We start from the raw sequence: 10,864 nt of genomic DNA on the forward strand, positions 1-10,864 counted from the left end.
GACTCTGGGCCCAAGAGTCCCCAGGTCTTGCCACACTGCTGGCCAACCAGGTCTCCATCCGGGTTCACAGGAGTCTACTGAACATTGTAGGGCTTAGCTCACAGCTTCATTGCTGTTTTTCCCTCACTTCCCCTTATTGGTGAAAAATCTCTATATTTTGACAGGATGTGGTGGTGGTTATATACTACGGAGTTGGTTCCGACCTCACAGTAATCCTGTATAGAGTTTCCGAGGCTATAAATATTTACGGGAGCAGAAAGCCTCATCTTTCTCCGGCTTGACAGGCTATAGGACTGCATTTTTATATACTTACTGTTATCTTCCACAAGCTATATTGTTTTCTTTCTGACTAGGATGCTGGGGTAAAAACATTCACCAGCTGTAGCATGCCAACTGCTATTTTTCAGTAAAGAGTCTGGTCCTGCCTCGATATTATCCAATCTTATTTTCTTGGTTTTACTATAAATTGGTCAGTAGCTTAAATGATTTACAGATTGAAGCGGAGAAAGCAGCCTGAAGTTAGCTAAACTCCCACCACTCTACACTTTCCCACAATACCTCAGGGTGCCAGTCTTTAACTGACAGCAACTGTTCCTACAAGACTTTAGCGGTCAGTAAAGAACCGTAATGGAGGAGACAGGTTAATAACATCACCAATGAACACCAGAGGAAGAAGAAATTGAGGAAAATGTACAACCCCAACCCCACTGAGGATTCAACTCCATTCTGTAGAGCTAGGCTACAAAGACTAGGGTTGGGGAGAATAGAAAAAGATCGTCTAGGTATCTAGAGTGGGTGGGAACAAAGGAAAAGTAGAATCTAGGAAGAATTTTTATAAATGACAGAATAAGAAAAGTTGCTCTAAGAGAACATTAATTTTGACTATCTGGCATTTGACATGAGACTTAAGGTATGTTTATAAGTTTCCTAACAGCCTGAATGGTCAGTGGGTTTTAAACTTCTTTACTTAAATATAACCCTGCAAGTAACAGAAGAATCTAGAGTTTTACTATCATGCGAAGATTTAAGTGTCACAGTAGGAAATTCCCACAAAGCCCTGCACTCTAACCAAAGCCCAAAAAGGAACTCCTTAGTTAAGTAAACATTTCTGGAATCTGTTACCTCCCACCAAATGTAATGTGGGTTTACTTTGTCTTTTCCCTGTGGTTACAACAGCTTTCTAGGGGAGAGATGGGTAGCTACATACCTATAGATGGCGATTTGAAAGGGTATTTATCAGGAAGATCCACTCTAACTTTCCATACTCCACCTTCATACGGTGCTGAAACAAAAGGACAAATGGTAAGTATTAGAACTGTGCCTCCAAATCAGAACATAAATTTGAGGGTAAATTAAACCTTAAACATTTATCTTTTCTAAGAATCTTGCAAATGAATTCCTTCACAAGCCAGGGATGTATCACAACCAGTAAAAACCCCAAACCAAACCCTTGTGCCATCGAGTTGATTCTGACTCACATCTTCAGAGTCAGAATCTTTTCTTTAAAAGATCCAGAATTAGAGAATATGCAAAGATTCATTTTCCACCCCAAATTTATTTCTTTAAAGTATTAAAACTATTCAGTTATTTGGTGAGAACAGCCATGGTCCTTTCCCTCCCATCTCAAGTAACCCCATACCTCAAAACAACAACAACAAACCAATCCTCAAAAAACACCCATAAACTTCCCACAAGCCATTCTAAACTCACAATTCTAATATTGTCACATAGGGATAAAAGAGCAAACATATTAATTATGTTATGACTAGAACAACATTTCCTCACCAGTTTTATTAAAGTTCAATTAAATTTACTTTACAAAAAACTATACATACCACCAAACCATCCGTCCTTGATATTTCTCACTGTCTGCTAATAGAGTAAAAGTTGTAACAGAATAGAAATAAGCACATGTACTTACTTCCTTGTGGTCCGTAAAACTTCACTACAAATTCATTCAGTCCTCCCAGGATTGTAACCTCGTGCTTACTCTCAATGCTAAGGTAAAAGGTAAAGGAAATTACACAGACAGTATATTACCTGGAAGGAGCACTGATTAGATCCCCAAATATGTCGTTCAAAGTGTTACCAAATTTTGACATGAAGCCATTATTATATATAATAATTAGGGTGATTTGTCGGCCTTGCAAAACAATGTACCGCATTGAGCAAATCTGTGGCAAAAATCTCTTTAAAATGTTAAAAAGCAAAGATGTCACCTTGAGGACTAGGGTTTACCTGACATGAGCCACAGTATTTTCAGTTAACTGCTATGCATTCAAAACCTGGACAATGAATAAAAACGACCAAAGAATTGATACATTGGAATTATAGTATTGGCGAAGAATATACTATGGACTGCCAGTAGAACAAACAAATCAAATCGGCCTTGGATTAGAAGAAAGGCTGGTAAGATTTTTGTCTCACATATTAGGACATATTATCAGGATGGGACCAGTCTCTGGAGAAGGGCATCATGCGTGGTAGTTTCAGTGAAAAAGAGGACGACCACTCAACGAGGTGGACTGACAAGGTGGCTTTAAGAATGGGCTCAAACACAGCACTGAGTCCACTATAGAGACCAAACTGATGCACATTAGAAGCCGAGAGGGAGCTACTGGTCTAATACCTATTCTATGGCTTTCCTTTGTGGTCTAACCCAGCACTGCCCCTACTGAAAGGTGCTTTCGAACCCTACTGCACTTAAAAACCACCAAACCAGACCAAAGAGGCAGATAGCATATTTCTCAATAAGCAGTACAAAGCTCATTTTAATTATACAATTATACCAAAGAGAAAGAAGTCACAGGAATTTTTAAGTGATCTCTTAAAGAAAATACTGTTATCTTTACAATCTTATGGGCATTTGGATTGCCGGCCTCCTATCTTGGAAGCCATGAGGACTACAAGAGGCCAGGTGTATTGTGGTTCAAGCGCTCTGAACAGAATCCATATGAGATATGTAAGTGAGATTATTTGATCAAAGCTAATTTAATCTCATTCTTAATAAATGAAAACTTATTATTTTAATACCAAGCAAACAAAAATGATTCAAATAGTCTCCACATAGGAAAGTTGGCCTTATTTCTTGCTTCATCAGTGGGCAAAGGCATGTGTGCTCTGGTCAGTACATTCTTCCTAACCAACTACCAAACCACCCTGCAAAACACTCAAACTTAATGCTACTGCAAGTCTAAATTAATTTGCAGTTTTAAAAAGAATCATCCTTGTTTTAATGACAGGAATGAAATTCAAATTCAGATTCAATAAAGCAAATAAAATATAAAGAAGAAAGTTCTCAAAGAAAAGAAAACACAAAATTCCACTGTTGCTGTGTGCCATGGACTCAGTTCCCACTCACAGCGACACTGTACAGCGTTTCCAAGGCTGTATGTATGGAAATAGAAAGAGGCTTTTCCCAAGGAGTGGCTGGTGAATTTGAACTGCTGACCTTGAGATAGCAAACCAAGATTTAGCCCAAGACACTACCAGGGCTCCTTTTAAACACTCTAGTGGGTAGAATAAATAGGCTTTGCTATGATACCAAGATCCAAAGTCATAAAGGAAAACATTAGCAGATTCACAAACAATGAAAAGACACTTCATCCAACACTGTAGAAGACAAAGAAGAAACGAGGAAGAAAATGATTTTAACATGATAAAATTGGTACATCTTTCTTTATATAAGGAATTATTACGGAGCAATGACACACACAAACTAGAAAGCCCCAAAAAAGAAAGGCCAATTCTAGAAAGCTGAAATGGGCAAAATCATATCTTAAAATTTATTTTAAAAGTTTAAAAATAAGGTCTGGTAAAAAGAAAGCACTGGATAAAACCTAGTGTTCAGACTATGGATTAGCACACCTGAGAAGTCTGGCATGAGACAGTCATGTGTCACTTAACACTCACGACACGTTCTGGGAAACAGGAGGTTATGTGATCTGGACGTTGTGCAAAATGCATCATAATCTCGTCCTGCTTTTCCTTTAAGCCTCTCCAACAAGTTTTGTGCCTTAGCAGAGACTGTTAATATGCTGAGAGGGATTTGTTTTCATGTTTGGTCCTAATGTCTCCATAGCTGAGATATGTCCCTTTGGTGTGGCACTGTGGGTTAATGAGCTGGACTGCAAGGTCAGTTTGAACTGCAAGGTAGGTGGTTCAACCTCACCAGGCCGCTCCTTGGAAACCCTATACAGGGTTGCTATGAGTCGGCACTTAACCTTTTCCTTAGTCTTGTATCTTTCAGAAAAGAGCACTTTATTTTTATAAAACATTGTTCTACATGTGTATTGCCTGCTTTTTACATGAGATCATTCATCTTCATTCTGCTCTCAGAGGAACTGCCAGTCTGTGTTTCTTTGACTAATGAAAGCTTTCTCTTTCTAGAGTAGTACGTGGTTTGCGGCAGAAAACTCTGAGCATGAAGAAGTGAGGAACATGACAATCGCTTGGAGAGTTTCTTGTTTGTTTCTGAGGATCATGATTGTCCAGTGAGGCATGCCTAAATTGTGAGCAATAGCATTCACTGGGTTTTCCCCTTGTGTTGATGAATAACCTCTTGTTTCATTTCCAAATCAGTACAAGTCCCTGGAGACTGGAGGCATGGACCCCCACCCTCAGCTACAGAGCTGAGTTCAGCTGCAGACCTTAAGAGTGGCCAAGGGCCACAGCTTCAGGGGTTCCACTAGTCTCTAGCTGATTAAATTTTTTTTTTTTTTTTTTAATCATTTTGGGTTTTGTTACACATTTTCTTCCACTCTATCTTAGACCTTCTTATGTAGTTGGCAGTGGCAGAAGGTACCATCGAGTTCTGGTCTCAGGGTGGTAGAGACTGACGTTAACACAAGTCCATCAGTCCACTGGTCTAATTGTTTTCATGCATCTTTGATTTTCATCACTCTTCTTTCCTCTGGACAGGGAGAGACAAATAGATGCACCTTAGATGGCCGCTCATGGGCTTTTTAAAGACCACCAACCTCATTAGTGATTACTCTTAACTAATCATTTAAATTTACAAGTTATCCACATGGGTATCATTCTGGATAAACGCAGATATCTCATTCTAACCTTTACACGTGGATGCAATAAAGCTGGGTTTCTTCCATTTTAGGGTTTGTTTGGAATTTAATTCATAGTTACATCTACTCTCCAAAGAACAGTCTCCTATCACATTAAAATATGAGCAACCATTGCTCACACAACTCCTCTCTCCCTCTGTCACTACTAATATGCCAGATACACTAGGTCTATCTTCGAATACTCATCTGACCAGAAATTAAAGAGTTCACACTGACCACCTCTTGTTAAATGCTAAAAGCAAACTCAACAAAACTTCGACCACGATTGCAAAATGAGAAGCTGTGCAAAATTTGCTCTGCCTTGTAATGGCACAGACACAAAATCAGATGGAAAATAATTTAGGTTTAGTGAAAAGAAAAACATTGCATTAAAAATAAGTCATTCCGCCACCACTGAATGAAAGACTTGCCACAAAAATATAAAATTACTTGGCTGTTGTTGCTGCTGTGTATATTTATGGTCAAGGCCACAAGTGTCTTTCTCCTCTCTGCATCAAAGTCAAGGGCAGGGCAGGCCATGAGAAGGCAAGCTGAAGTGACAAAAATAATGATCTAATTCTGAGACGTGCTGCTCAGACTGAGATTAGTACACGGGCAGCAACTAATGAGAAGATTCCTTCATTACTTTCTCTGTTTCCAAGCTTGAGAATACAAAAGATTCTTCAGACACACTGTTCTAGAAAAAAAATCTGTTAAATAAGCCCGTAAATCACATTTACTCAACCCTGATCTAAGTTACTCACAGAAGACTGCCTTTTTACACACTCAGCATTCCACTATTAGGAGGAATCCACATTTTCAGTAAAATAATGATAAACACTCCCAGGAATGCAGGTCCATTTCCTTTGTGCCATGGCCACCACCTAATTTTCCCTGAACGGCATGGATGACCAAATCTAATTATTTAAAGGATGATGCCAAACTGCTCAGAAATAACTGACATTCTTGGCCAAGCATGTCCATCAGGAGTTTAGAAGTGATTTTCAACTAGTTTGTAAAACTTCCATAAAACCTGTTGCCATCAACTCCTAACCACCTGTGGGACAGAGAAGAGCGGCTCCGAGGCTGTGGTCTTTATGGGAGCAGACTGCCACAGCCTTGTTCCCACAGAGCAGCGGGGATGTTCAAATCCCCCACGTAGGAATAAGAATTGAATCAACAGCACACAAGCTTTTACCCAAGAAAGGAGCTAATAAAGGCTAAAGCCTGAGCCACACAAATGACAAGGTCAAGGACCTAGGACTCAGGAGTTTAGAAAGTAAAAAGGGGTATAGTGTTCCTGAGCTGTGCCCGTGGGAGTAGAGCACTAGGAGCAAAACCTGCGTTCCCTTCTCTATCTGTTCCGATCAGTCTGTTTCCATGGCCCCTTGAGATGAATCACACTGGAGGGCTGAAGAGACTCAGTAAGCTTCATTACCTAGCCTTTTTGGTAAAATAATACAATAAACATTATATTACATTAAGAGATTATGAATGTCTTAGCCCATGAATGAAAAAATATCACTAAAAAATACTTTGGAGGATTAATGTTTATCAAGAAGTTTCTATTTTAGAATGTAAGTATTAATGAAAATACATGCTGTCTAGGATTTGTTTCAAAATAATCTCATTTGGAGGTAGGGGGTGGCTTAGGAGACCGAAAAAAACAGTATTAGCCCTGATTTGATAATTACAGAGTCTTGATTAATGGGTACATGGGGGTTCGTCATATTGTTCTAATTTTGCTCATATTTGAATTTCCCCAAATTTTTCTAAAGACTAATATAATCTCAACTGTCATCATCATTTAACTAGAGTAGTGATTTAAAAGAACTTCACTATTACAGTCCTCAAAGAGTTTAGGGAAAAAAGCCTGCATTTTCCTGCCAAGGATCCAGTATTTAAGAAAACAAAGACTTCACATTGAGAGAAAAGAACACTCTTCCAAGACAGGCGACATTCTGGAGGAATCAAATTTCAGTAGCTTCATAAAGATGTCTAAGAAAAATACCACCACACTGGAAGACGAAGAACATGGCTTTGTGTATCATCAACAAAGAAAGCCTCTGAGCAGAATAATAATTAGAGATATCCCTTGGCCTAAATTATTAGCAAATTAAAAATACTTCTGGTCCAATACGAAAGGCTCCTGTTTAAGAAGAAAATCTTAAGAAAATGAGGGGGGAAGATGTTAAGCAAAGGTCTGTGTTCTGATTATTCTACAAAAAAATGATTAAAATAACAAGCACTATTGAAAAAATAAGCCTAGGAAAAAGGATGAAAGGCAGGAAGGGGAGGAGGGCTGCTTCTATCAGGGACAAAATCCACATATTTTAAAGGTTACAGGCATATTTTTCTTCATTTATCTCTATCCTGGAGGCAATAAAACAATGCCAAAAGCAAGGCTCAACAAAATAATATATATTTCTTTTCTCTTATTTTCTGAGTTTAAGCAGCTTTGTCTCCTGCATCCTCCAAAATATTTTTATGCTTTCTACACGAGTTCACAAGAACCTTTTTAAAGTTGCACTACAGAGAATATACAGTTTTAGCATCTACTAGAGCCACAAGAGAAAAGCAGCTTTCTTTTTTAATTTACTTAATCTACGATTCACCTTCCACCTACGGACCATAAAGCAAATGAAAGTGCCTTCCCAAAGGTTTAAAAAAAACCAAAAAACCTTTTGGTGCAATGGCAAAAAATGATTTTGAAGTCAAAGCTAATATAAAATTTTTAATAAAATTCAAGTGGCTATCTTCTCAAATCATAGAAGCTTTGCAATAAATTTATGGGAATGCTGCCCCACATGAAAAAAACAAACAAAACAACAACAGTTTTTAGATGGATCAGGCATTTTAAGGAAGGTTAGGAAGACCATGAAGGGAAGACCATCAACCTTGACAAAAAACTATGGCTGAAATCTAGAGATTGGTGGAAGGAGATCATTGGACCAGCACTGATGCGATAGTTACTGAAGATGGGATCGCACATGGTTCAATAGTTTCAATTTTAAGTGAAAAACATTTTGGCTTCAGCAAGCTTTCAGCTTGATTGGTGCTTATCTTTTTTGCATCCGTCCTTTAAGAAAGACCAACACTAATGAAGACAATTTTATGGAAGGGGTCAAAAATGGTGAAGATTCTTAGATTTACTGATAAAATCCAGACAACAAGATCCAATCAACAGATTCTGCAAGTATCTGGTGGGACAGTTACATTCACGGCAGACAGGTCAGTTCAGAAGATTATAGCCACTGTTCATCGAGATTCCAAAGGGGTCATCTTTATAGATTTTCTTGAAGGACATAGTACAATCATGGGGCACAGCAGGAAGACATTTTAAGAAAATGGAAAACTCCATCAGTGTGAAAAAGATCAGAAAAGTTGTGCTCAGAACTTTGTTTCTTCAAGGGTAGCAAGGGCTGTCCTATTAGCATTTCGCTGAGAAACCTCACCCCATCATCTACCCTCCAAGCCTTGATCCTGTCCCTGCAGAATTATTTTTGTTCCCCAAACTCAAAAAGAACATTTGAAGAAACCTAATTTGAGGATAAGGAGCTCTGGTAGCATAGTGGTTACAAATCAGGCTGCAAAGCTCAAGGTCAGTAGTTCGAAACTACCAGCTGTTCCACAGGAGAAAGATGAGGCTTTCTGTTCTCGTAAAGATTTACAGCCTTGGAAACCTATACAGGGTCGCTATGGGTCGGAACCGACTCCACGGCACATAACAACAATTTGAGGATGCCAGAATGATCATTTTGAAGTGGCATAAATGCAAACGCACAGAATTCTTTGGGGGAGTATTAGAGAGATGGAAACAGCATCTTCAGCAGGGCACAGATCTAAAGGAAGACTATGTTGAGAAATGAAAAGCTTCTCATTTTGATATTTTTGGTTAATAAAGGTCTCCATGACTTTGCAACTATTCTCTTCGACCCCTCTCTCTATCAAGTCAGATACTCAAACTCGGAGATGGCTCAGTGACAGAAGAGGCTACAAAGAAGGGACAGCGCTTTAATTTTATGACAATGTGTTCTGTTAACTCGTTAACTTAAAGCTTTACAAATGTATACACATAATTTCACAATGTATTTTAAGCTAATTAAACAGGATATTTATTACTCTGTGCAACTGATAAGAGGTTTAGTCATAAGCTCAGTTTTCCCAATGTGGTTCTCTTTGTTACAGCTCGATTCCAAGGTACAAATGACAGAATATCAAAAAACAGACTATTCTATCAAAGAATTATTTTAAGTGTGATAATAAAATTTGTGTTTAAGAAAAACGTCCAAACATTTAAGGTGTGTACTGATGTATGCAGGGGCCACATGATAATGCCTGGGATTTGCTCAAATATATTTCAGCCAGAAGAAAATGGGATTCATTACACTAATCTTTGATTTTGTGTTTAAAAATATTTATAATAAAAATAAATGAAACCACTGAATTTTATTTGTAAGCCTCCCCTCCCCCCTTTTTGTTTTAAACAGCAGCTCATCTATCTGACTACGCTGTGCTCCTACGGAAAGAAGTCGGCTCTGATCCACGGTCAAAGACCTACCAACTGGTGAAACAGCCTGTGCCAAACCTGCAAACCTAGAATACAATTTAGACTTGGGGGAAAACATTTTGAGAAAGAACTGCAAGATTCCATACACAAAAGACACTGGAGACATATCACCAAGTCCACAATGAAAATACAAACAAATGATCTAGAAAATTGCTTTAAAAAAATCTTTTAAACACTTAAGAAGGTAAGATCTTGACAGATGCCTGGTGCTTAATTAAGGAGTCCTGGTGGCGCCAAGGCTTAGGCGAGATGGGTGATTCAAATCCACCAATGGCTCCCTGGAACAAAGATGAGACTGTCCCCGCCGACAATGATTTGAACCTTGGAAACCCTATACAGGCTTACCATGAGCTGGAACTGACTTGAGAGAGCGGCGGTGGGAGAGGGGGAGATGTTTGGAACCGAACATAATTAAAACTCAGGTGTGGGGCTTCAGGATCAGGACTGGATTGTGTCAGATGCTCCTTGGACACCCTATAAAGGGTCGCCTTGAATCAGAACTGACTCAATAGCACTTAACAACAACAATTATAAAATGATTTATAATGGAAATGTTTCCTCCCCTGGGAAGGGAGACTTGGGGGTGGGGAAGACCTAGAACTCAATCCGAAGCCTAGAAGTGAGAAATGTAAGGCAAGCATCCCTTTGTTCCAGAGGCAGACTCCACCTATCAAGCAGGCTGCAGAGGAAGAGAAGACAACCAGAAGAATCCCAACCTTCAGGATGATGATAATAACATCTCATCTTGAAAACTTCCAAGTCACAGGCAACATATAATTTCTCCAAAAATAATACAGAAATATGCAAATAGGTGGGTGGCTTGCTGCAAAATCCTAATGGAAACATCTATTTTAAAACAGTGCTGCCTCCCCTTGGAGGCTGTATGCTTCTTTGCTGAGCCCCCACAGTGCCTAGTGCAAAGCTCACACAGAGCTCAATAAATAGGAAGTTTGTTGTTGTTGTTGTTGTTGTTAAGTGCTGTAGAGTCAGTGCCAACCCACAGCGACCCTGCATAGGGTTTCCGTGGAGCAGATGGTGAGCTTTCACATGCATATGCTGTTGTTATCAGGTGCCATCGAGTCGGAACCGACTCATAGCGACCCCATGCACAGCAGAATGAAACAATGTCCGATCCTAGGCCAACCTCACCACCGCTGCCACACTTGAGTCCATCAATGATGCCACCTGGCTGATCCATCTCGTTGGGGGTCTTCCTCTTTTTCTCTGATCCTCC

At 39.3% G+C, this 10,864-nt stretch overlaps 1 protein-coding gene across 2 annotated transcripts in view; it reads right to left on the reverse strand.

Annotated features, from left to right (window-relative positions):
- The window catches only part of UBE2H (ubiquitin-conjugating enzyme E2H), a 112,431-nt gene that overhangs the window by 41,034 nt on the left and 60,533 nt on the right, over positions 1 to 10,864 (reverse strand). For both annotated transcript variants that reach the window (XM_006861128.1, XM_006861129.1), the window contains exons 2-3: positions 1,922 to 1,998; positions 1,208 to 1,282 (exon numbers count right to left, since the gene is read on the reverse strand). In XM_006861128.1, coding sequence (XP_006861190.1) covers positions 1,208 to 1,282; positions 1,922 to 1,998 — 152 coding nt within the window. The remainder of the gene's footprint in view (positions 1 to 1,207; positions 1,283 to 1,921; positions 1,999 to 10,864) is intronic.

This window comes from Chrysochloris asiatica, unplaced genomic scaffold (genome assembly GCF_000296735.1).
Source record: "Chrysochloris asiatica unplaced genomic scaffold, ChrAsi1.0 scaffold00041, whole genome shotgun sequence".
Classification (NCBI taxonomy): domain Eukaryota; kingdom Metazoa; phylum Chordata; class Mammalia; order Afrosoricida; family Chrysochloridae; genus Chrysochloris; species Chrysochloris asiatica.